The sequence below is a fragment of the Mauremys mutica genome, chromosome 6 (genome assembly GCF_020497125.1).
Source record: "Mauremys mutica isolate MM-2020 ecotype Southern chromosome 6, ASM2049712v1, whole genome shotgun sequence".
Lineage (NCBI taxonomy): Eukaryota > Metazoa > Chordata > Testudines > Geoemydidae > Mauremys > Mauremys mutica.
Window position 1 is genome coordinate 31,594,255 of NC_059077.1, and position 27,690 is coordinate 31,621,944.

Below are 27,690 nucleotides of genomic sequence, written 5' to 3' on the forward strand. Positions count from 1 at the left end.
GTTAGTGGGCCGGGATGTGTTTGGAGGGGCAGGTTAGTGAGTTGGGGTGTGTTTTGAAGGGCAAGTTAGTGTGTGGTAGGGGACAGGTTGGTGGGGTGAGTTGGAGTGTGTTTGCAGGGGCAGGTTAGTGGGGTGAGATGTTTGGTGGGGCAGGGTAGTGTTTGGTTGGGGGGCAAGTTGGTGGGGTGTTTGGAGGGATAAGTTACAGTGGGGGAAAAGAGGTTAGTGGGTGGGGTGTGTTTGGAGGTGCAGGCTAGTGTGTGGTGAGGGGACAGTTTATTGGATTGGGGGTTTTGTAAGGGCAGGTGTGTGGCTGGGGGGAAGTTAGTGGGGTGGGGTGTTTGGAGGGGCAGGTTAGTGTGTGGTGGGGGGAAGGTTAGTGGGTTAGGGTAAGTTTGGAGGGCTGGTTAGTGTGTGACTTGGGGGAAGGTTAGTGGTGTGGTGTATTTAGAGTGACAGGTTAGTGTGTGGTCAGGGGACAGGTTAGTGTGTCAGCATGTGTTTGGAGGGGCAGGTTAGTGTGTGGTGTGGGGCAGGTTGGTGGGGTGCATTTGGAAGAGCAGGTTAGTGTGTGGTGGGGGCAGGTTGGCGGGGTGTGTTTGGAAAAGCAGGTTAGTGTGTGGTGCAGGGCAGGTTAGTGGGGCAGGGTGTGTTTGGAAGAGCAGGTTAGTGTGTGGTTGGGAGACAGGTTAGCGATGAGGGATGTGTTTGGAAGAGCAGGTTAGTGTGTGGTGCATGGCAGGTTAGTGGGGTTGGGTGTGTGGTGGGGGCAGGTTAGTGGGGCAGGGTGTGTTCGGAGGGCAGGCTAGTATGTGGGGTGGGGAGAGGTTGGTGAGGGGCGGACTATACTGTGTGTGGGGGGTGGTGCCCACTTCCAGAGAGCGGGTGTTTGCCCCTGGCTCTGGGGCGGGCTGGGGGCGGAGCAGCGGAGCAATGTGACCCAGATCCACTCCGAGCGCAGCTCAATTTCTCTCTCGTCCTGCAGCAGCTGCGGTGCTCCGGTCCCCGTGCAGCCGCACTGCCAAGCACCTTGGGCGCTCGGAGCCGGCACAGCCCCTGGATCGGAGGGCTTGGCCTTTCCCTGAGCAGGAATCGTGGAGCCCGGCGCCATGTGGCTCTCTCTGCTCCTCCTCAGCCAAGGTAGGCTTCCCTCCGGGTTTGCTGGAGATATGGGGGGGCATCCGGGTCCCACTGGGCAGAGGGTCTCTGTTAACCTCCTAAAGACCATTGCCTGCTGCTGAGAATGGAGCGGGACACTGCACCTTGCGGCGCCTGGAGCCCCTCGACCATCTCCAGAGGGGGCAGCCTGGCGAGGGACATCATTGCTTCCTCTAGATGAACTTCTAAGAAACCGCAAGTGGCCATGGAGGCGGCTGCTGTGCCAGACCCTACTCAGTGCACGCACAGAAGGTGCAAGCAGGGCGGGGGTGGGAAGGGATTTCAGACTCATTTCCGCCTGCTGCACAAAACTAACTACTGGGTGAGTAGAACCAGGAAAAGTGCTGAAATACTGACCCTATCCAGCAGCAGTTTTATTCCACCAATGAAATTATGAAATCTTCCCACTTCCAGTCCGTCTCCTTCTCCCCCCCCCCCCCCAGCTCTGTTGTGCTCTGAGCTCCCTCTTAATCGCCTTCATTTGGCTGCCCTCTGAAAATAAAATGTTGTGGCGACTGTATTTAGAGAGGGGACAACATAGGAGACTCCTAATCAAGGCTGGTAAATATTTAAGAAGGAGGAACTGTCCATTCCTTCAGCCTCTTCTTTACTACCCTAAGTGACTGAAAACTAATTCACAAACTACTGGTAAAATAGATCCATGTTGTTCTTGCCTTTTGCAAGTGCCACAAATCTATATTTTTCTAGTTATCAGAAGAAATCCCGGACAAGCTGATAAGCATCCAATTTAATTTGCACCACAGGAGGTCATGACTAATTTTCTGCATAAACTTACACATTTTTAAATGGGAATATGATGTTCTTTATTATGAATTCTGTTCTTAAATTCTTAAAATCCCTCTAACTTTGCCTCTGCCCTCTGGGGCTCTGTCCGTAGGAAATTTTAACACCCTCCTCCTAGTCTTGGATGACTGAGTGACCATTATGTATATTTTCCTGGGAACGATAAGCCATGACATTCACTTTTCATAAAATTCCTCCCAAACAGTTTAAGTTTAAATATTACCGTATGCTTTCGTGTATTTTTAATTGGCAAGTCTACTGAAGAAGAGCCACAGAAACTGAGTTTTTACCTGTGAGGTGTTCCAACTTGTTCTTTCAGTAACTATGGGAAACATGGTGGAATGTGTGGCTGGAGGGTATGAAATCAGAAACAAAAATGTTAACCTGTGGTGAGATTTATGGTATACAACCAACCCTGTAATATTATAATGAGAAAACTTCTTAAAGCATCAAAGTGTGAAACGCCTACTCTGCATTTTTGTCTAATCCATCCTTTATTCTCCTGGTCACAGTGACTGCATACCAGGGGGATAAATATGTCCACTAATTCACAGTGTAAAAGATCTGGGACTAGGGACATTCTGAAGAATGGTGTTTAAGGGGGTGGATAGGAACTAATTATGCGAGCAGGTTTCCCCTGACAATAAGAGCTGTCTGTAAGGGGATGCATCTAGGTGTTTATTAAATTATTCACATTGCCTAAACAAAGTATTAATTCTTATGGTTCATATCTGCTGTAATTTCAGTTTGATATTTATCCTGAGAACTAAAAACTCTTGTAACTGCTGAACTGATGCTTTCTTAGGGTTTCTTCCTGCTCCAGTTGAACTCAATAGCAAAACTCCCACTGGCTGAGACAGCATTCTCTCTTGGCTTAAGTGATGCAAGGCCAAAGACCCATATTCTTCTCTCAGTAAAACTGATGTAAATCCAGAATAATTTCATTGTCTTTGAGGGAGTTGCTCTCAGTTTACATTGGTATAGCTGAGAGACAAGGTGGGTGAGGTAATATCTTTTAGTAGACCAACTTTTGTTGGTGAAAGAGACTAGCTTTTTAGCTACACAGCTGACAGAAGAATAGGGCAGTTAAGTCCCTGTTTCTGCAAACATTAACTTCTCATATTTGAATAGTCACATTGAAATCAATAACATTACTCTTATGAGCACTCCTAAGCCTGTATATAAATGCTTGTGGAATTGGGTTTAACAGACTGGGGGGCAGGTTACGAAAGGGCTGTATGTTTGGGAGTTAATTGGGGGTGGTGAAAGACCCTGCAGTAGGGTGGGCTCATTTTTTTGGAGGAAAGAAAGGAGGAATCATTACAATGCCTGTTGCATTCAATCAATCAGATGTCTCCAATGGATCATACCATAAATAGGCTGGAAAACGCTCCAAATGAATGTGCAGTGTGTTTGGTTTGGGCTTCATTATGTATATATTTTTAATTTCCACATTATCAGTGCCATCTCTTCTAGAACACAGCAGCTCTTGCTTTCTTTGTTGCAAGCTAAGCAGTAATATGCAGGTTGTGCTTATTGTGCTTGTAGATAGTGCCTTCTTTTATGTTTGGAACCTGCTTAGCACATTGTGGGTGCTGCAGACATAAACAGGGGCGGCTCCAGGCACCAGCGCTCCAAGCGCGTGCCTGGGGCAGCAAGCCACTGGGGGCGCTCTGCCGGTCGCCGCTAGGGTGGCAGGCAGGGTGCCTTCGGTGGCATGCCTGCGGAGGGTCCACTGGTCCTGCGGCTTCAGCGGACCTTGCGCAGTCCGCCGAAGCCGTGGGACCAGCGGACCCTCTGTGCTTGGGGCGGCAAAATGTCTAGAGCCGCGCCTGGACATAAATAATATTTATGTAATGCCATCCCTTTTGATATTATATTCTTGTATTCTAACTTACCACTTTCATTATACTTTACCAAAATAATTATATTTGGTTGACAGTAGCAGATTGTTTTTTAGCTTATTAGAAATGAATAATTTATTATAGGCAGAGCTGGTAGTATTGCATATTATTAAGGTTGCCTGACACTTCCCATTATAAGACTCTGTTTTTGATTACCTATAACTTTGCCAAACTTTAACTGTTTGGGCTGAAATTTTCCATGCTGGGTCTGTCTCAGGCTGAAGTTCTTGGAAAAGTTGAGGCAAAATGGTTCAACTGTTTCTGAGAATGAGGCTAGTAAAAATATGTTATTTTGCCCATGTTTGGGCACCTGAAATGAGAGTAGGGGAACTGTCTCCTGCAGTCTCAATGATCACCCCCACCCTGCCACCGCCAGCTGGGCCCAGGCAGCATGGTGGAGGAAGCTGCCTTATTCAAATGGATATGAGATAAGAGGTGGACCAGAAGGGGGCTATGATTAGTAGATGACTGGAGGCCAGTGAGGGAGAGGATGACTGGAGGATCAGATGAGGGTCCATCCAAGAGGTGGAAACTGGGCAAGGAGACTGGTTACAAAGAATTGTGGGATTAGGAGAGAATTGTGAATGGCTGAGGAAGGAGCCTGGGACTGGAAGTGATGGTGGGGGGAGGGGGGATTGGGACAGGAACGAGAGTAGGACTGGCTGGCCAATGAGACTGGGACTAGGATGAGATGCCTGAAGGGTAGGTGAGAAAAATGGCACCGGGATGAGGGGCCAAAGGTGGGGAAGAGACCAGACTGGGAGAAGGACAGGTTGGAAGAGAGGGGTCAGAAGAGTCTGCACATGCCTCTCCAGAGCCTGGAATGGAACCCAAGCTTTCTGGGTCTCACCATTCTTCTGGTGTCAGCAAATATCTGTGAAACCCACTGGCAAAGTGTCCTATCCCCTTGTAGGGGGATTTTGTAGCAAAAGAAACTGCCTTATTTGTTGCAAAAGTTGGAAGGTGTGTACCTATTTTGGTTGCTGGGAGACGGTAGCCTAAGCCCACCCATAGGTAAAAGGCCCTTCCCCTTATCTGAGTGCCTATACTTTCCTATGATACTGGGCAAGTCAATTAAACAAAACTCTAAATAGTTTGCCAGTGATTGTGTGTTCTTCATTTTATGGGTGCCTAACTTGAAACTTTGCAGTCTAATTTGCAGAAGTGCTGAGCAATCACAGCAGCATCTGAACTCAATGAGAGCTATGCTTTGAATATATAAAGTACCATGTAATACCACATACTCTGAAAAATCAGGTTCTATACATCTCAAATTGGGCAACCAAAATTAGTGGATACTTTTGACCTTTATTTCTCTGTGCCTCAGTTCCCCATCTGTAGAATGGGGATAATAAAAGCCCCTCACCTCATGAGGATGTTGTGAAAATAAATTCGTTAGTATTTGTGAATCACCCAGTACTATTGTGCTAAGTGTCATAGTTTAACCCATGAAGAAATTTAATATTTGTTTTGTTTTCAGAGTCTGGTTTGAATAGTGTGCAGTAAACAAGGCACAGGGCTACACACTGAATAATGGAGAGAAAACAAAATATTTAGTGAACACTGTCCAGAAGCAGATTACACTTTTGTGAGGCCCTGGGCCAGAGGAATTGGGGCCCCTCCGCACCCCTTCGGCCTGCAGTCCCCTCATATCCTTTCTTCCCCCAGTGCTCCTACCGGGGAAATGGGGTCAGGGTTCAGGGGCTTCCCCTGTCCCTCCCCCGACCTGGCATTCCTACCAGGGAGCAGGGTTGGGGAGCAGGAGCAGGGCAAGCCCCTATGCCCTGATCCCACTCCCCAGTAGGAGTGCAGAGCAGGTTGGAGCTTGGGGGCACCCATTTTTTCTGGGTCCCTCCAGTTGGCTGGGACTCCTGGGCACAGGCCCCGTTGGCCCAGTGGCTAATCTGCCACTGACACTGTCCATTTTGTGGAATGGGGTCATGTTTAAAAATGTGATTGTGTAATTAAAGATTGTATCATAAAGCATATGCACAAAGTGGCCAAACTAAGGTTACACAGACGACCTTAATTCAGGCATTTCTTAAGTTTGGAATATGTGACTTTGCTAAGAAATCCTATTAGGTTTTCATAGTTTTGTGCGTGTAATGTTAACTAGAATGGGCCAAAGGTAGAATTGTTTGTGTAATTGCCTCTCATTCCAAACTTTGAGGGTTGGATTATTAAAATGGGAGTCTGATCTGAACCTTTGTGAAACCAAAGTCACTATTGATTTTACCTGTCTCTGATTCTTAAAAAAAATTGTCTGTTAGTAAAAGCAATATTACAAATAGTTTCTTATGAGCTTTTACTTTTATAATATTATACATTTAAGTAGGGCTTATTTCACAATGATCTACAGAAGACCTATATTTTACAAATTATATTTATAACATTTGTAAAATATAAAGTAAATTTTTTAGAAAGTACACAATGAATTATTCATAATTCTAAACAAATTAACAACTTTTATTTCTACATAACTTGGACAGTAAATATGGGAAGCATTAACTTGCTTACTCTACTAGAAGTATCTGGTTGTAGTACAATTTTCAAACACTAATTTGCTTTTTAAGTATTGAGCAGTACACTAAATAGTTAAATATTCCTTATAGTCTTACTGTGTTTCCTGGCCACTACTCAATATCCATTATATTTTTTCATTGTCAGTTGTTTTAAATGAAAGAAAATATTTTTTCACATGAATAGGTGTTTGTGAGAGCTAAGATGTAAACCTGCTCATGAATTTTATGAATATGCAAACAATTAAATGAGTATAAAATACTGAACTTTTTGGAATAGTGAAGATAGAAGGGGGCTTATATATTTTTAAAAGAGTAAACCAAGCTATTAGCACTGGTAGAAGTTCTGAACATTCACAATCCAGTGTTGTCATTTTCATTTAAAGGTTTCCTTTGTTAGGCTTTGGGCAGGCCCGTTCCCATTTCCATGGTTACCATGTCAAAATGCAGACAGGACACAAGCTGGATTCTGATCAGAATGGTTCATGCAGTTGCATACCAACACATGCCGTCTGGTTGTTTTAGGACATTTTCACCAGCAGTTTTCAAGTTTCTTCACAAAGTGATCACTAGCCCCATGTTGCCTACTTGTTTTAGGATTTCAGGCCTGGTAAAGTGAGAGAAATAGTGAGCAAGATAAACTTGTTTTAGTGTAACTAAAACTAGCTGTGGAGTTCCCATTCAAATGAGTCCAGGACACTGGAGAATCTACTCCATCTTAAGTTTTCATTTCTACAAAAAGCATAACAGAGAAGGATCTTTGTTTACAAGCCTTAAAGGTAAGGAGTGGCACTTGGCTGTATTAAATAATTGTTTGAACATGCCTCTTTGTGTAGAGCACTTACTCATGACACTGGAGAAAAGCAATGAAGTGAAAATTAATTTGAACAAATAACATCATGCTACACTGGATGAATGGCAGTCTGTCTATATTTTCTGTATATACACATTACTTTAAAGCTATATGATGTAACATTCTACCCAATCTCTTTTTTTTTTTTGAGGTGATGAATTTTCACAACACCCAGTAAAGCCAGTGGAAGCTGTGTATGCTCATTCTCTCTGAAAAATCAGGCCAGGAGTTCTGTCGATAAGTTTTAAAATTATTTAAGTAGTATTAAAGTATTGTTATCCTGGATAGAGGACTTAGTCTTCCCAGCAATAGAAAATATTATTCAGAAGCTGGATTTGTTTTGATTTTCCCTTGAAGAGCTATACTCTTTTAATAAGGAGGCAAATTCTGGGTAAAAAGTAACTCTTAAAAGGGGAACTACTTAGGCAAAGAAATAAGATGTAATTTAAATAGATGAACTTTTTGAGTGCTATAATGGAACACTCAGAGTATATCACAATGGCACCTGCATAGCTATATAGATTAATGTCCTGTATTCTTTTGTCCCATTCAGATCAATGGACAACCACCTTAGTGAGATTCTCTTGCCATTTCTCTGCCTCATTTTGTCCTTTTACTCATCTTTCCCAGTTCAGCCCTCTTTATTCCTTAAGAAAGAAATGTCCTATATTAAATAAACCACCCCACCTCCCTGGTTTTGGGACTGATGTTTTCCAACTGACAATAAAGAATTGTCCTTGATAAGTACCAGTTGCCCCTGGAGGCTGTATTTCCTGATGGTGTGAAAAGGGCTGCACAGCCACTCCTGGAAGTTGAGACTCAGAGGATGGTTACATGTATTTGCTCATTTTCCCCAAGGGATTTCATCTTTGGGGATGGGGATATGACAAGGTTCCACTGAACCCTCCTACCATCCACTATGTATGTGTCACCAGCAGGAGATGTAATACAGCCATTTATGTTGGAATGTTCATTATGCTGATGACACAAAACTCTGGAAATGGAGACAGGACAATTTCACTAGTGGAGCATCTGGCCCCATGACTCTTTTTTGGTTAACCCATTATGGACTGTCTGGTTAATCAGCATTTTAATTTGAATGAGAAAGAGTAGACATAAAAATCTGTTGGAGCAGGTTTAAGCATAATATGTTATCATTCATCGTGTAGTATTGTAATAAGAAGTTACAAAATAACATTGTAGGAGAAGATATATATGAGTTACAGAGAAACTGGGAAATGTTCCCTTGCATGTATCAAGTTGCCTGCAGTTTCAATCTCAAGACCAGCAAAATAGTAAATATTTAACAAAGGAAGTTGCACAATAGTCTCAACATTTTAGTGTTGGGTGTTTTTTGTAAAGCTAGCTCAAACCTATTCATGCTCTTATCTGTAAACGGTTTTAACATACGGTACTATGAGCAGTGTTTCAATTCACTCAACAAAGGAGTGGCATAGTAAGGTACTTTGGAGCATCATTATTAAATTGCCATTTTGTGCAATGTTCCCAAGTTCATATTAGAGGTGCTATGTAGAGCTGAGGTGAATTTTGGATAATATATTCAGATTGGCTTGAAATTTGGAACACTAAAATAACCATTCAAAATTTAAAATAAAATTGCTCAACTAGCTAGGTAAGTTGTCTAAGTGTGCCCACTGGGGGAGAGTGTAGATATGTTTGATATTTAGATATGCCTGAAATTTGAATAGATAAAATTCAGATCAGCAAAGATCAGTCAAACTGAAATACTGTAAAGTCTGTGACATTTTATCTAGACAAAATTCTGACTCCTTGCCCAGCTTTATTGTTAAGAAAGAATAAACAACAAATGGAGAGCAAAACCAGGAACATTGCTAATGATAGCGTCCTTCTGTATTCTCGCTAGTGATAGGTACTCCTTCGAGTCTGTGTCTGAAATTCCTTCTGTTTCACTCTCTCTACATTGGTATCCATCACTGTGAGATGTGACAGTCTGCCAGAGGGCAGCTCACCATACTGGAGTTGCCCACTAAAGCTTATATCCTGATAGTCATTGTGAAACTGTTTCTATCAGAAGTTGATTGTAGAAATGATTGCAATGGAGTTTGCACTTCTAAAGACAAACAGAGGGTGATCTTATCTCTTGGTAGCAAATATGTACCCAGAAAACACTTGTTAAGTGTCAGCGACACAAAAAAAGGTACAATGGCATTATTTTACAAACAACTTCTTTACAAAGCTGCTGCTGGAATTAGGGTGCCATCTGGACATACCAGAATCATATGTATACATTTAACAGTACGTTAAGGGCTTGGCTACACTTACAAGTTGCAGCGCTGGTGGAGGCTTTCCAGCGCTGCAACAACACCCCGTCCACACTTGCAGGGCACAACCAGCGCTGCAACTCCCTGGTTGCAGCGCTGGCTGAAAACCCATCCCGGCAGGGGTATAAGGAGTGCAGCGCTGGTGATCCAGCGCTGCCCAGCAGGTGTGGACACTCACCAGCGCTTTACCTGTCCTCCAGGGAATAAGGAGGTATCCCAGAATTCCTGTTCAGCCACTCTGCACATCAGTTTGCACTCTACTGCTCTTGGCTCAGGTGACCCGCCCTGTAAATGCCCCGGGAAATTTAAAAATCTCCTTCCTGTTTGCTGCAGCCAGGTGTGGAGTGCAATCAGTTTTAATCAGTTACAGGTGACCATGCCTCCACGCGGCAAACGAGCCCCAGCATGGAGCACTGGTGAATTGCAGGACCTCATCAGTGTTTGGGGTGAGGCATCTGTTCAGGCACAGCTGCGCTCCGGCCGTAGGAATTACGATATCTTTGAGCAGATATCAAGGGCCATGCTGGATCGGGGCCATGATCGGGACGCAGTACAATGCAGGGTGAAAATTAAAGAGCTGCGGAGTGCCTATTACAAAGCCCGAGAGGGGAATCGACGATCCGGAGCTGCTCCCACGACCTGCCGTTTTTACAGGGAGATGGATGAGATACTTGGGGGTGACCCCACTGCCAATCCCAGGATAACGATGGACACTTCTGAGCAGGCTGGGGACCGGAGGAGGAGGCGGAGGAGGCGGCGGAGGCGGAGGCGTGGGGGGGGGAGGAAACCGCGAGTGAAGCTCCAGGCATGGGGGAAGAAACCGCAGATTCCCTGGAGGCATGCAGAAGCCAGGAGGAAAGCACCCAATCGCAGCAGCCAGCAGTTGCAGAAGGACAAGCAGAGGAGCGTGTTACCGGTAAGCGGCTTTTATTTTCTGGGTGAAATGTTTCTGGAGAGGAGGGGGGGTTATGGATGCATGCATGCCAGCCTCTAGATGTGGAATAGCCCGTTGATGTGGTCTATCACGTCGCGGTAATCTGCCTCAGTTATCTCAGCAAAAGCTTCATCCAGAGCGTGGGCAATATGCCTGCGCAGGTTTATAGGCAGAGCCACTGTGTCCCTTGTCCCAGTGACGGTGACGCGTCCGCGCCACTCTTCTGCCAGTGGTGGGGGGACCATTTCTGAACACAGGCAAGCCGCATAGGGTCCCGGGCGGAATCCACATTGCTCTAAAAGAGCCCCCCGCTGTTCCCTAGTGACTCGCAGTAGGGAAACATCTTCCAGGATTAAGTCCTGTGAAAAATGTTGGGAGACTCTTTAGTGAAGAGATAGGGAGATAAGATCACCCCTGCATCTGCATTTCACTCAACCCCTCTAGCACTCCAGATTACCCGAAGCAACCAGCTCCCCTCTTACACCCAAGCCCCACTTCTCCCCATATAAGCACTGCTCACTCACCATGTCGTGGCTTCTGTAGTGTTATGCGTGTGGGTAAAAGAATGCTTAAATAAGAACTCACTCCCTCAGTGTAACAATTCATGTCTGGAGATAGTGGATACAATGCTGCCCGTGTTAAATGTTGTCATTTCTGTTTCTACAGTGACCTTGACTACTGGACTGCCCAGATGTTCAACATCACAGAGGCTTCAAAATTTGAGAAAAAATCCCCGAAAGAGCAAAGAAGACATGCTGAAAACTGTTCTTAATCAGTCTGCTCGAGAGAGTAAGGACTTGAAGGATTGGCGAGAGAAAGAAAGCAGGACACGCAAGAGAAATGCAGTGGCCAAGAGGAAAACCACGGAGCGGCTGCTAAGCATCCTGGAGCGCCAAGCGGAGTCTATAGAGTCACTCGTTGCCATGCAAGCAGAGCACTACCGTGCTACTCCCCCACCCGCCCCGTCCTTTGTGCCTTGTGCCCCAATGTCAGCTCAAACCACCTTTCCCCAGCATCCAGGTTCTTACCACCACCAGCTGCCTCCAACACCTGTATGTTCCCCAACCAGCCCTGATACCTACCACCACCCTTACCCTCTGCATTCAACCCCCATCACCATGCAGTATATGAACCCTGAAGTGCAGGATTCATTAAACAGCAATCCAGACAGGGCATATGCAAACTTGTGACTGTACAGTTCACCAACCCACACCCCTGCCCTCTTGTGTTCATGAAATGTTGTGTGTCTGTCTGTCTGTCAAGGAAGTTTTTTTCTTTTCAATAAAACAATTCTTGGCTTTGAAAACAGTCTTTATTATAGCAGATAGTGAAAGATACCTTAGCCCAGTAAAGAAAGAGGCACTACAAATCATATTATTATTATGGATAATAGAATAACAGTGTAAGCAGTGCAATTCACTCCCATGCAAGGCAGCAAACATTATTGTTGGCTTTCAGCCTCAAATTCTTCCCTCAAGGCATCCCTAATCCTTGTAGCCCTGTGCTGGGCCTCTCTATTAGCCTGCTCTCTGGCTGTGCATATTCAGCCTCCAGGACTTGAACCTCGGTGGTCCATGCCTCACTGAATGTTTCACCCTTCCCTTCACAAATATTATGGAGGGTACAGCAAGCGCATATAACCGCGGGGATGCTGCTTTCCCCCAAGTCTAGCTTCCCATACAAGCAACGCCAGCGGGCTTTTAAACGCCCAAAAGCACACTCCACAGTCATTCTGCACCGGCTCAGCCTGTAGTTGAACCGGTCCTTGCTCCTGTCAAGCTTCCCTGTATAGGGTTTCATGAGCCAAGGCAGTAACGGGTACGCGGGGTCTCCAAGGATCACAGTGGGCATTTCGACATCCCCTACTGTGATCTTCCTGTCTGGGAAAAAAGTCCCTGCCTGCATCTTCCTGAACAGGCCACTGTTCCGAAAGATGCGTGCATCATGCACCTTTCCAGGCCAGCCTGTGTAAATGTCAATGAAACGCCCGCGGTGATCCACAAGCGCCTGGAGAACCATAGAGAAATACCCCTTCCGATTAACGTACTCTGATGCCAGGTGGGGGGGGGCCAGAATAGGAATATGCGTCCCATCTATCGCCCCTCCACAGTTAGGGAAACCCATGTGTGCAAAGCCATCCACAATGTCCTGCACGCTCCCCAGAGTCACGGTCTTTCTTAGCAGGATGCGATTAATTGCCTTGCAAACTTGCATCAAAACGATTCCCACGGTCGACTTTCCCACAACAAACTGGTTCCCGACCGACCGGTAGCTGTCTGGAGTTGCCAGCTTCCAGATTGCAATAGCCACTCGCTTTTCCACCGTCAGGGCAGCTCTCAATCTTGTGTCCTTGCGCCGCAGAGTGGGGGCGAGCTCAGCACACAGTCCCATGAAAGTGGCTTTTCTCATACGAAAGTTCTGCAGCCACTGCTCATCATCCCAGACTTCCATGACGATGTGATCCCACCACTCAGTGCTTGTTTCCCGAGCCCAAAAGCGGCGTTCAACGGTGCTGAGCATTTCCGTAAATGCCGCAAGCACTTTAGTGTCACACGCGGCAGGCAAATCCATATTGATATCATCGTCGGAATCCTCACTGTCACTTTGGAGCTGAAGGAATAGCTGGACTGCCAAACGTGTTGTGCTGGTGACACTCATCAGCAGAGTCCTCAGCAGATCGGGCTCCATTTGCCACAGAAATCGCGATTCACACAGAGAGTAACAGAAAGACACTCACAATGGCGCCAAACGCTGCTGGAAAGAGTGAATGCTGGGATGTGAAGCGATGCACCACGGGGCGCTGGCAAACAGGAAGCGGAATGACCCGCACACTTCCTTCCCCTTCCCACAATACTCAGCGCCAAAACGGCGCCAAAACGGGACGAGGTGCTCTGTGGGATAGCTGCCCACAATGCACCTCTCAATACAGCGCTGGAAAGTGCTGCAAGTGTGGCCACACTGCAGCGCTGGTAGCTGTCAGTGTGGCCACACTCCAGCGCTGGCCCTTCCACAGCTGCATGACCAGCGCTGTAACTCCCAGCGCTGCAACTTGTAAGTGTAGCCAAGCCCTAAGTCTCTTTTGAATCTGATGCATATGAAATTCTCTAGAAACTGCCCTTTCTAAATACACTCTTACTCTGTGTTTCATACAGCATTCTGGATTAAATGAACAGAGATGTTGTATTGACTTGAATTGGTGGGGAGGAAGGTAGAGAATTGTTTTACTGATTTTGTTATTACTTATAGGGTTGCCAACTTTCTACTCACACAAAACTGAACACCCTTGCCCTGTCCCCTGCCCCGCCCCTCCTCCGAGGCACCACCCATGCCCTGCCCCTTCTCCGAGACCCTGCCCCCCGCTTAATCCATGCCCCCTCCTTTCGTCGTTCACTCTCCCCACCCTCACTCAATTGCTCATTTTCATGAGGCTGGCTCAGGGGGCTGGAGTGTGGGAGGGGGTGAGAGCTCCAGCTGGAGGTGCGGGCTCTGGGGTGTGGCCAGAAATGAGGGGTTCAGAGTGCAGGAGAGGGGTCAGGGATGAGGCAGTGGGTTGGGATGTGAGAGGAGGTGAAGGCTCTGGCTGGGGGTGCAGGCAGGGGCTCTGGGCTGGGGCTGAGGGGTTCGAAGGGCAGGAGGGGGAATCAGGGTTGGGGCAGGGGGTTGGTGGGTGAGGGCTCCAGCCGGGGGTGCAGGCTCTGGAGTGGGCTAGGGATGAGGGGTTTGGGGTTCAGGAGGGTGCTCCGGGCTGGGATTGAGAGGTTTGGAGGGTGGGAGGGGGATTGGGGCAGGGGGTTGGGGCCTGAGCAGGGGTCAGGGGGTGCAGGCTCCGGGTGGCACTTACCTCAGGCAACTCTTGGGAAACAGCAGCATGTCCCCTCTCCAGCTCCTATGCGGAAGTGTGGCCAGGCAGCTTTGTGCACTGCCCCATCCACAGGTGCTGCCCCTGCAGCTCACATTGGCCATGGCTCCTGGCCAATGGGAGATGCAGGGGTGGCACTTGGGTGGGTGGGGCAGCGTGTGGAGCCCCCTGGCTGCCCCTATGCATAGGAGCCGGAGGGGGAAAATGCCAGCTGCTTCCCGGGAACCGTGCAGCGTGGCAGCTAGCAGGGAGCCTGCCAGCACCATGCCGCCAACCAGACAGTCAACAGCCTGGTCAGCGCCAGGCTCCCTTTTCGACCGGGTGTTCCGGTCAAAAAATGGACACCTGGTCACCCTAATTACTGACAGTGTTTACAACATAAAGCATTGTGCACTTATCCACTACTGTTTCCACTGGTTGAACTTTACTGTGCACTTTCCCATTGAAGTGTACTGGCACTTGCAGAATATATAGGAATAAAAGAGTCTTCTTAAAGGACACTTTTTATAAAGGATGTTTTAATTTCTAAGATCATTAGACAGGGACTGCTTCTTATTAATGTCTGGACAATGCCTAGCACATTGTTGTTACTACTGGAAACAAAAGGTTAAATAATAGCTCTTCGGACTATTGTGCTGCATATGCTCATGGCTACTTTGGAGGTTTTCTCGTAACACTAAGTCTCAGGCTGCTGGTGACAAATCAGCCACTAATGCTGTTCTTTTCTCTCTGAGGAGATAATCCTTTTGTTTGTGTGCAGTCCAAATAGACAAGCTCCATCCTGGCTAGTCCTGTGGAAGCTGGGGCAAGGAGCAGGGCAGGGAAAGGAATCCTTTCCAAACTATGACTTTGGAGTGATGATGGAGCTGCTTTCCAGCCACTTTCTCACCGCACACCCACCGCATTGCACAGTGTGAGGAATGGCTGGATGAATCTGCACGTTCATGTATGCATCAGCTCTTTTTCTAATCTAGGCCTGATCTACACTACAAAGTTTTGCTGGTAGCTGTGTCAACTAGGAGTGTGAAAAAATTGCACCCCCTAAATGGCATAGCTATCCTGGCAGAACTGCTGGTGTAGATGCAACTAGGCTGATAGTAGTGTGTTTCTGTTAGCATAGCTAATGTCGGTCAAGGAGGTGGTGTAGCTATGCCAGCAGAACTCCTGTCAGTGTATGCTGCATCTCCACTAGGAAGGTCTGTTGGTATAGCTATACCAGCCAAGGCTCTATAGTGTATACAAGCTTCTAGACCTTTACTGTGCTTTTCATCAGAATATATGAGCACCCTTCAACCCCCATATAGCAGTGTAGACAGAATCCCTTCAGAGGTACGTTCATGGATGTCAGACAGTTCCCACCTGCTGGGTGGGCTCCTGGTATCTTGCCAACTTGTGCAGCACTACCCACAAAGGGACATCCTTGGCGGCAAGGGAGGGCAATGAATGAAAAATCTGGAAAACATTCTACTTACATTAAAACAATTTTGTTGCTATACTACATTTTCTCTTTGTCTCTGCTCTTCTTTGTGGCTGAGGTTATTTAAAAAATAACAACACTTTTTCCCCTGAAGTTCTAATGTAGGGTTCTAAAGTACAAGAATAAGTTGAAGGGAGGTAAATCTTGTTGGTTTTGGTCTGATGATATGTTTCCCTTGTGTTGCTTCAATAAAAGTCATGCTGCTCTTCCTGTAGTAGGAGATATCGCTAGTTAAAGGATGGTTACTAGACAGTATTAATTATAGAGAATGTGTTCAGAATCCGCTGGAAGTGAATGCCTCATAAGAAGTCACTTTTTTATCAGAGGGAAACAGATGAAGTTGGGGTTTTCATTATTGTTTTTGGAACTGGCCATTTAAATTATTGCATATTTTGAGGATGTGGGCTTTGTTAAGGCTGCAGTTCTCTTAATCTCTCTGTGGTTCCACTTGGGAGAAACTAGGGTCACCTAAGGACTGGACTGAAGGCATTCTGTAGTTCTCCAGGCTAAAAGGAGAGGAGAGAGTTTCCAAGGCAGTTTAGTAAAATGCAATTTGTGTGACATTCCATCAGAGTAATTTATTCCTACTTGAGTTAATGATAGACAGGATAGTAACATCGAATGGATTTGAATACTTGCACTTTTTGTTGTCAAAAACATGCAGGAAGCTGTCAATCTTTCAGGAATTACTGAAACATTGCAAGGGAATCTAGGGTGGCCAGGTGCCCGGACAAAGAGGGGACCTTTGTGGGCAAGGGAGGTGTCCAGTCACTGTGGGCAAGGGAGGTGGGGATAGGGTGGCCAGGTGCCCAATTTTTGACTGAAAAGTCTGGTCAAAAAAGGGACCTGACAATATCTGGTCAGATTTACTGATCAGACACCCAAAGTCCGGTTACTGCAGGTGGGGGAGGCGTGGAGGCACAGGGTCATTACCCACACCAGCCCCTACTCAACCAGGGCTGCCTTCTACCTGCATTGGGCAACTGCAGCTCCCAGCCCAGGCTCCAAAGGCGAGTCCCTCCCAATCCAGGCAGGAGAGAGAGAACAGCAGCGAGCAATGGAGGCCAGGGGAAGAGGAGCTAATGGGATGGGGCTTCGGGGGAGGGGGGAAGTCGGGGAGGTTCTGGCACTTCTGCTGAAGTGTCCAGTTTTTAACTATTACAAAATTGGCAACCGTAGAATCAGCCCTTGTATGTATAATAAATTATTGAGGTTTCTTAATTTCATATCTGTTTCTGGGATCAGAGTAGGAAGCTTATTAAATAGGAAATGTCAAGAGAAGGGCAAGTGATCTCTAGTAACTTGGAAAGCTGTGAATGAATTGAAATAAGTCTTCTAACTCAGTCAGCAGTAGTGAGCTGGAAGAGTAAACTAGAAAGCATCTAGTAGGACTTTCCCAAACCTTGCCAACGTTTGACTCACAATTTGTGCAGACTTGAGTATATTATATACTTGTATAAAGTAAACTGGTCCCTGCCAAAACATTGGATATTGCTCGTTACTATGATAAACTGCTGTAACTCAGCTGCAGTTACTCTGACTTACTGAAACTGTGACTGCTTCTGGACGAGAATTTAGCCCTTTTCAGCAGGAAATCATAAAGTTGCTCAGCTAAGCCAAAAATAACTTGTTTTGTAGAACCACAGCTAGATGAGTTGCAATTATTTTTGGTTTTGTTTTCACCTGTAGTCTCAGCACTGAAGTAAATAACCTGTGTTAATTATTAAATGGCTCCAGATGTTTTAGCCTATGTGAAGGAAACCTTGGCCCAGATAGAAGAAAGTATGACAAATAGTCTTTATTAAATGATGTTAACCGTAGGGAATAAGAGTCACATTTTCAGACTAGCATAGATGAAATATGAATAAAACTGGAATTGAAGATTACAAAATACTCTAATTTAGTGCCATCTTTCTAAATATCTCTCAAAATGTCTCTTGTCCAGTTAGTCAGCTCTTTTATACATCGATTTTAATTTAAAGAGATATTGTCAATTTAAAATCTAGTAAATTCAAAACATGAGTTAAAAGTAATCATAAAAAGGAGAGGTTCTATACCTGCCTTGGAGTTCCCTGACAATATTGGTAGATATTCAGCCACATTTTCCTATTTTAATTTTTTTAAATTCTTCCCTATCAAGTCTGTTAAATACGCAAAGTAAACATACAAGAAAAAAATAGAAATATTATTCTCTAATCTTTCAGTTACAGTAACCTAAAGTTATAGCAATGGTAGGGAAAACATTTTCAATCAGAATGGTAATTATAAGCAAAGTCCTATTATCTCTCTGCAATAAAACAGTGAACATAGTATTCTCTATATTAGTTAATTTGACATGAAATTAACATTATGCTGCTGCTATGTTTTTATGTGCTACAAAATTTAATATGGAAAATGCAGAACTGTGTTGTACAAGCTGTGGAGAAGCTGGAGGTTTTGGAAGATGGAGCGAGAACAATTCAGGTGTTTGGTATTTAAGAAGGGGAGGAGATTTGGAATTGTGTGAAAAACACATTACCCGGATATCACAGCTGATCAATTTAGTAAAAATATAGTTAAGAATGTTGACATTTAAACTGCCATAGTTAGTTTCAAACTTAACACCTTTTGTGATTGGGGAAGTTCATACTTCTTTTAGAGCTACTGTTTCAGGCCGTTTAAGACTCAAGCAGACATCACTGCATTGATCTGTGCTTTTGGAAGATCATCTTCACAATCACAAGGGGTAAAAACATTTTTTTGAATGGAAGCTTGGATTCCGGAGCACAGTTTTGAGGCTAGAGGTGTATTATGTGGTTCCTTCTAGCCTGAGAACGAAGCTTAGTAAGCAGGGTGAAAAATATCTCTGCTGTCATGCACTTGATACAATTTAAAGGAATGAGACACTGTGTATTGTGTCCTGTATTTAATCATACTATTATCAATAAACTTTCCATTAATTTTTTTAAAAAACCCTCATTACTAAGTTTGGTCAAAAAGCAAAAATAAATACATAAATCAGTGAATATATTTGACTAGTTCCACTATATTTGCTGAATAGCATGTGACTAGCTATAGTCAGATACCACAGCAATATGAATCAGATTATTTAATTCCAGTAAAATTAAATGATGTATGTGCCAAGTATTACTTGACCAGCATCTCTCTTGCATTTACCTTCTTTCTCTTCCTGTTTTCTCTCCACCTTTTTCTTTCCTGTTTTTGTCACTGTGCCAACTGTGCCTTGCAGTTCATTTTCACATTGGAGGAGAGACAGTGCTGTGTAGTGTGGGTATTTTCTTAGAGTAACTTGTTTATTTACACATTTATATATACGAGTCTTTGGACAGAAGTAGACACAAATGGCATATAAATAATACCCTCTTCCAGAAATATCAAGCAGCCATTTTGAAAAACTCTAGTGAGAGCAATTTAAGGCAGTACTGCTGCTTGCAACAACTCCCCAAAATAAACTTAATTATAAAATTAACAATAATACAGTGATTCTTCAAAATTACTTGCATGTGGAGGTCTGGTCTACACCTAAAACTTAGGTCGACCGAGCTATCTTACTCACAACTGTGAAAAATTTCACAACCTGTGCAATATAACTATGTTGACCTAACCCCCACTGTAGATGCAGCTAAGGCCTGGTCTACACTATGACTTTAGGTGAATTTAGCAGCGTTGCCTTGATTTAAGCCTGGACCCATCCACACGAAGAAGCCCTTTTTTTTTTTTTTAAACTTAAAGGGCTCTTTAAATCAATTTCTTTACTCCACCTCTGATGAGGGGATTAGCGCTGAAATCGGCTTTACCAGGTCAAATTTGGGGTAGTGTGGACGCAATTGGATGGTATTGGCCTCCGGGAGCTATCCCAGAGTGCTTCATTGTGACCACTCTGGACAGCGCTCTCAGCTCAGATGCACTGGCCAGGTAGACAGGAAAAGGTCCGCAAACTTTTGAATCTGATTTCCTGTTTGGCCAGCGTGGCAAGGTGCAGGTGAGTGCAGATCTCATCAGCACAGGTAACCATGATGGAGTCCCACGATCACAAAAGAGCTCCAGCATGGAGCTAACGGGAGGTATGGGATCTGCTCACCATATGGGCAGACGAATCCGTGCTAGCTGAACTCCGTTCCGATAAATGAAATGCCAAAACATTAGAAAAAGTCTCAGAGAGACCATAACAGGGACGCTCAGCAGTGCCGCATAAAAATTAAGGAGCTAAGACAAGCCTACCACAAAACCAGAGAGGCAAACGGAAGGTCCGGAGCAGATCCATAGACATGCCACTTCTACGCTGAGCTGCATTCCATGCTAGGGAGTGCAGCAACCACTACCCTAACCCTGTGCTTTGACTCCGTCAATGGAGAATCATGCAACAAGGAAGCAGGTTTGGGGGACGAGGAAGATAGCTCACAGCAAGGAAGCGGAGAAACCGGTTTCCCCAACAGCCAAGATATGTTTCTCACCCTGGACCTGGAGCCATTACCCCCCGAACCCACCCAAGGCATGCTCACAGACCCTGTAGGCACAGAAGGGCCCTCTGGTGAGTGTACCTTTGTAAATATTACACATGGTTTAAAGGCAAGCGTGTTTAATGATTAATCTGCCCTGGCATTCGTGGTCAGTACAGCTACTGCAAAAGTCTGTTAACGTATGGGGATGGAGCGGAAATCCTGGTGTTTGCTGGCATTCAGACAACATCCATTGCTTATCACTCTCCTGAAGATAACGCAGAGAGAGATATCATTCATGGTCACCTGGTTGAAATAGGGTGCTTTTATTAAGGGGACATTCAGAGGTGCCCGTTCCTGCTGGGCTGTTTGCCTGTGGCTGAACAGAAATGTTCCCCGCTGTTAGACACATGGTGTGGGGAGGGCTGAAGTGATCATCCCAGAGAATAGTGTGGTGTGGGGGGTTATTTGGGTTTGTGCTGCATACTAACCTGCAAACCACAGCCCCTCCTTTTAAATTGAAAACCCATTTTAAATGGCTAACCCAATGGCCGCTTGGTATGCGAAATGAGGGCACTGCTGTTTGAAACCATTCCCACATGTTATGAAAGTTAAAGAAACCAAAAGACTGTGGCTTACCATGGCTGCCTGCAAGCCGAATTCTGTTGCCTGGCACTGCGTGAATTATCTCTCACACCACACCAGCAGGCCCTCAGTATAATTAGAGGCAAAATGCTACCTTATAATGAAAGCACATGTGCTGTGTAATGTGAACAGCAAGATTTAACGGGAAAGAGTGAGCCTATTGTTCTCTAAAATGTGTCTTTTTCACCACCAATCTCCCTTTTCCCCCAGCCTCCGCAAATGTTTCTCCATCGCAGAGGCTAGCGAAGATTAGAAGGTGAAAAAAACGCACTCGGGATGAGATGTTCTCAGAGCTACTGCTGTCCTCCCAGACTGACAGAGCACACCAGAATGCGTGGAGGCAGACAATGTCAGAGTGCAGGAAAGCACAACAGGAACATGAGGAGAGCTGGCAGGCTGAAGAGGATAAATGGCGTCAGCTTGCTGACAGAAGGCAAGAGTCGATGCTCCGACTGCTGGAGCATCAAACTGATATGCTCCAGTGTATGGTTGAGCTGCAGGAAAGGCAGCAGGAGCACAAACCGCCGCTACAGCCCCTGTGTAACCAACCACCCTCCTCCCCAAGTTCCATAGCCTCCTCACCCAGAGCCCAAGAACGTGGTGGAGGGGCCTCTGGCCACCCAGCCACTCCACCCCAGAGGATTGCCCAAGGAACAGAAGGCTGGCCTTCAATACGTTTTAAAGTATGGTGTGGCCTTGTCCTTCCCTCCTTCCCCACCCCACCCTGCGCTTCCCTCCTCCCACACCCTTCCCGGGCTACCTTGGCAGTTATCCCCCTATTTGTGTGATGAATTAATAAAGATTGTATGAATGTGAAGCAACAATGACTTTATTGCCTCTGCAAGCGGTGATCGAAGTGGGGAGGGGAGGGTGTTTAGCTTACAGGGAAGTAGAGTAAATCAAGGGATGGGGTTCATGGAGAAACAAACAGAACTTTCACACCATAGCCTGGCCATTCATGAAACTGGTTTTCAAAGCTTCTCTGATGCACAGCACTTCCTGGTGTGCTCTTCTAATCGCCCTGGTGTCTGGCTGCACATAATCAGCGGCCAGGCGATGTGCCGCAACCTCCCACCTCGCCATAAATGTCTCCGCCTTACTCTCACAGATATTGTGGAGCACACAGCAAGCAATAATAACAATGGGAATATTGGTTTCGCTGAGGTCTATCCGAGTCAGTAAACTGCGCCAGCGCGCTTTTAAGCGTCCAAATGCACATTCTACCACCATTGTGCACTTGCTCAGCCTATAGTTGAACAGCTCCTGACTACTTTCCAGGCTGCCTGTGTATGGCTTCATGAGCCATGGCATTAAGGGGTAGGCTGGGTCCCCAAGGATAACTATAGGCATTTGAACATCCCCAACGGTTATTTTCTAGTCTGGGAAGAAAGTTCCTTCCTGCAGCTTTTGAAACAGACCAGAGTTCCTGAAGACGCGAGCGTCATGTACCTTTCCCGGCCATCCCACGTTGATGTTGATGAAACGTCCCTTGTGATCCACCAGTGCTTGCAGCAATATTGAAAAGTACCCCTTTTGGTTTATGTACTGGCTGCCCTGGTGCTCCGGTGCCAAGATAGGGATATGGGTTCCATCTATCGCCCCATCAGTTAGGGAATCCCATTGCAGCAAAGCCATCCACTATGACCTGCACATTTCCCAGAGTCACTACCCTTGATATCAGCAGATCTTTTACTGCATGGGCTACTTGGATCACAGCAGCCCGCACAGTAGATTTTCCCACTCCAAATTGATGCCTGAGTGACCGGTAGCTGTCTGGCATTGCTAGCTTCCACAGGGCTATCACCACTCACTTCTCAACTGTGAGGGCTGCTCTCATCTTGGTCTTCTGGTGCTTCAGGGCAGGGGAAAGCAAGTCTCAAAATTCCATGAAAATGCCCTTACGCATGCGAAAGTTTCGCAGCCACTGGGAATTGTCCCAGACCTGCAACACTATGTGGTCCCACCAGTCTGTGCTTGTTTCCCGGACCCAGAATCGGCGTTCCACAGCATGAACACCATGATGTGCACATTGCCGGGGCCTGTACTTTGCGAGAAGTCTATGTCCATGTCTAGGTCCTCATCAGTCTCGTCAGCGTGCTGCCTTCGCTTCCTCGCCTGGTTTTGCTTTGGCAGGTTCTGGTTCTGCATAGGCTCCAGGATACTGTGCGTGGTGTTTACAGTGCTCATAATTGCCGCAGTGATCTCAGTGAGCTCCATGATCCCAGTGCTATTGCATCTGGGCTGAAAAAAGGCGCGAAACGATTGTCTGCTCTGATGGAGGGAGGGGCGACTGATGACATGGCTTACAGGGAATTACAGTCCACAAAGGGGATGGCTTTGCATCAAGGAGAAACACAAACAACTGTCACACACAGAATGGCCCCCTCAAGGATCAAACTCAAAACCTTGGGTTTAGCAGGCCATTGATTTCACGGAGAGCGGAAGGAAGCAAATGAATACAAAACAAATTGGGTCTATTTCTTGTTTTGATCCACTCCATCTATCTTTTACATCTTTAGGGTGGCAGCAGACGGTGCAGTTTGACTGCTAGCCATTGTCATCTCCTGGGTGCTCAGCAGAAGGAGTCTGCCCAGACGCCTGTGACTGACCTCACCAAGGTTGGTTAAAAGAACACCCAGGAATATGATGACAACGGCTACCAGTCGTAATGCACCGTCTGCTGCCAAAAGGCAAGGAGCTGCTGCTGTGTAGCAATGCAGTCCCACGTCTGCCATTTGGCCAGGCGCCCCTCACCGAGGTCGGTTAAAAGAGCACCCAGGAATATGACGATGACGGCTACCAGTCGTAATGCACCGTCTGCTGCCAAAAGGCAATGGGCTGCTGCTGTGTAGCAATGCAGTCTCACGTCTGCCAACACCCAGGAGAGTTACGGTGACTGTCAGCTGTGCGGGTTCCATGCTTGCCGTGGTATGGCGTCTGCACAGGTAACCCAGGAAAAAAGGCATGAAACCGTTGTCTGCCGTTGCTATCACGGAGGGAGGGAGGGAGAGGGGGCCTGACGACATTTATGCAGAACCACCCGCAACACTGTTTTTGCCCCATCACGCATTGGGATCTGAACCCAGAATCCCAATGGGCAGCGGAGAATGCGGGACCTGTGGGATAGTTACTCACAGCTACCCACAGTGCAACGCTCCGGAAGTCGACGCTAGCCTCGGTACTGTGGACGCAGTCTGCCGACTTAATGCACTTAGAACATTTTTTGTGGGGACACACACAGTCGACTGTATAAAAACAATTTCTGAAAAAACGACTTCTATACATTCAAACTTATTTCGTAGTGTAGACATACCCTAAGTCAATGGAAAAATACTTCTGTTGACCTAGCTGTTAGCTCTTGAGGGTGTGGATTAACTGCAGTGATAGAAGACTGGAGTGTGTAGAGTCTACACTGTTGGTGTAGTTGTCCGCTTTGCAGCGATGTAGCTGCTATGGCACTGTAGCGCTTCTAGTTTAGACATACCCTCAGGTTATGTCCACGCTGTAATCATGTGGTGTGATTGTAATGTAGACATACCCTTAAAAGAACTTCTTAAACTTCATGTAACAGCAGCATCTGGTGACTCCTACTACAATTCCTGATGACTCCTTCCTATGACACTATAATGGGTCATACTGTATTGCTTCCTGAGTTATTTTCTTTTGTCTTTCTCTCTTCCTCTTATCTTTATCAGCCTTTCCCTACATTTGACCAGATTTTCAACAGAGATTTGGCCCCTTTGTCCTGGTAGTATAATGTAAAGCGTCTGTAACATGAACACAGATTCCCAGCAGAGAATTCCCCCTGGTATATTGGGAAATTCCCTGTTGGCTGTAGGGGTGCTGGATCTGGGCCTGTTCCAGCCAGACTATGCTCCCTCTTGTTGGGGGGGTGTTGGGAGTGAAGGGAGGCGTGGAGGAGCTCCATCCTCTGCTACTCCAGGGTTTATTAAGAAACCTACATCATTGGTGCAATTTTAGAGCTGTATGGAAGCAGCTCTAAAAGCCATCAGGGCTGTGGTTGGCCCTCAGGTTCAGGGTGTTGTAACCAACTCCATGACATACCATTCTCCCCACTGCACCAAGAGGAGCTTTGATGCCATTAAACAACATAGTGGACAGTGTTGCAGATGTGTGCATATTTAAAGCAAAATGCAGCCTTGGTTTTGGGGAAAGATCCACTTCTTTCTTGAGGTTTAGACAGCTGTGTGGATTTTTAGCAGTATGAATACTGAATGGAATACAAATGTAGCATAGTCTAATGTTACAGGCTACCTCTGTTGTTTTGGTTGTATGGCCTATGGGTACATGATAAAGAGAAGTTTATACTATGTTCACTGAAGAAGGGGTGACATGGTCACAGAAAGTTTTCTTACTGAGAGAATAGTTTAAATGGTATGTACGACTTTTTTGTACCACATGTAAAACTTCAAAGTGGGCCTGTTTGATCTTTGAGTCTCTACCATGTCTTTACAATTATGCCTACTTTTGCAGTATTTATTAGACTTTTTTCTGTATGTCCAAGATATAATTAACTACATCAGTGAATTTAACAGAATATTTTAGCCAGTGCAGAGCTTTGGTCTAATTAAAATGAGTCCACATTCCAATATGATTCTGCCATGGTTTGTGTCAACTTGTTGAACTGTTGCATTGTCTTCTCATTGTAGTAAATTATTTTTTTTTAATTTTTAAACTGAAGACAAAACAGTACCTTTGTGACATGAAATACAGACTAATAATAAATCCATTAGAAACATAAGTTTTGCTACATGAATTTGTAACAAGTAATCAAATACTAATAAAATCCCCTTTTGTTTCACAACATTTGATACTGCTAAATGTAATATATTTTTTTTTTCTTGGCGATAATCAGGGCACTGGATCACAACTCTCATTTTCATCTTAACTAACTTTCCATGACATGTTTACATATTGCTTTTAAGGCACTTTGTAGACTACTCATTTAAAAACAAACAAACAATCCAAGTGGGACCCACAAGGATTTTTGTTTGTTTTTAAGTTTGTAATTGAAATATCACTTAGAGGCAGGGTGCACATTACATGCTTTGTTATATCAGAAAACCTTGCTTTAGCTTTTACCAAAATGTGGAAAGTATTTAAAAAAATAGTAATAAAGAAGTTATAGGCATTTTTAGACATGTCATTTATATTTATGGAAAGACTTCCCACATGTTCAGACTTAAATGTGCACAGCCTGAACATGTATTACTCTGCATTGTAATAGCAGCAAGGAAATAGTGATGTAGATATGTAAAGCAGCTATGCACCCACCATCCCTGGCACCTATTATGTATGCCAGGACAGGCATTAGACATGGACTGAATAGGTGAATGCATAATGATGCCCATCCTAAAAGGATACTGGCATTTTATTGGAATGTTGCCAGCAGACAAGTTGTGAACCTTTCTTCCCTAAATGTACTTTTTGTCTACCCCGTTCTTTTTCTAAAGGGGTGTCTCTTTTTCTGGTGAGATATGTGCAGGAGGTTTCAAATATGCTCCCAAATCCTGTGAGCTGACTGTTGCAGAAACTTCCTTCCAGGGAGTGCAGAGGATTCTGGAATGAATTTACTTCTCCTAGTTTTCACCTATAAATGAAGGAAAGGGATTGTGGTTTTTTGGGATACTCATAGAGAATACTCAGCAAGGATTCACCTTAATGGAAATAAAACCAGAGTACAAGCTTATTTATGTGGCTGTATATATGGTAGTATTTACAAACAGAAGTTCAGATTGGTAACTTTTAGATGCCTGACTAATCTTTCACTGTGATCACTAAATAAAAATGTAGATCTCTCTCGCTGGAAGGCCAGAAAATCCAGCTAGTAGGGCAGACTTCATAGCAGGAGGATCTTGCCTTCACGCAACTCATTTTCAGAATCCAACAGCTACTAAACATTTCCAGCCAAGAATATATAATACTTAAAACATAGACAGTGCAGTGATTGGCATGTGTAAGTGCATAAGAGAGCTCTTATTTGATCATAGGCTGAAAATAGGTCTAAAATAGACATGGCATTTTTTGTAGGCAGTGTTGTAGCTGTGTCAGTCCCAGGATATTTGAGAGACAAGGCTCTCACAAACAGAAGTTGGTCCAGTAAAAGATATTACCTCACCCACCTTGTCTCTCTTGGCATTTTTATTATACAATTGTCTGAATTTCTTGTTCCCAGGTACTGTACTTTGATGTATAAAGTAGGGGAAAAAATCTGTGTATACCCGTTGTAATGTAAGTACTATACATGGCCATGGATTTGGTTGGCAACTACATTTATTACAGGAAAAAGTCATATGTCCTCTTCAGTGTTGCAGCTTCCCAAGAGAAAAAGAGAATTATTTTCTGCACTGAGCCCAAAGCAATTAACATTTGAATGAAGTAAATGTGAAAACAAATAAGAGAGAACTCGAAACAGTTCTTAATATATTCAGTGTGGTTCATTTAGTAAGGGCAGTCCAACCTTTTCAGTGATATCAGTTGAATGCTAGTTTGGGGGCACCTTCCCAGGCCAAGTGCAGAAATCTAATTCCAGATTCTAGAACGAGATAATTTTTGTAGGATTTAGCCACTAATGCCTAAATGGCGTTAAGAAGTAATACAATTAAATTAAGTAAGGCTATGTCTACGCTACAAAATTAAGTCGATCTAACTTATGTTGGCATACAGCTGCCTCAATAATTAAATTGCTTGTGTATGTTTACACTATGCTCCTTGTGTCAGTGGTGCTCATCCTCACCAGGGTTCTTGTATTGATTGTATTGTCAGTGTGGGACA

General features: G+C 45.1%; 1 protein-coding gene across 1 annotated transcript in view; it reads left to right on the forward strand.

Moving 5' to 3' along the window:
* The first annotated feature begins 1,016 nt into the window (after positions 1–1,016).
* Positions 1,017–27,690, forward strand: part of ITGA2 (integrin subunit alpha 2) — a 102,778-nt gene continuing 76,104 nt past the window's right edge. The window contains exon 1 of the mRNA XM_045020829.1: positions 1,017–1,140. Coding sequence (XP_044876764.1) covers positions 1,110–1,140 — 31 coding nt within the window. The 5' untranslated portion in view covers positions 1,017–1,109. The remainder of the gene's footprint in view (positions 1,141–27,690) is intronic.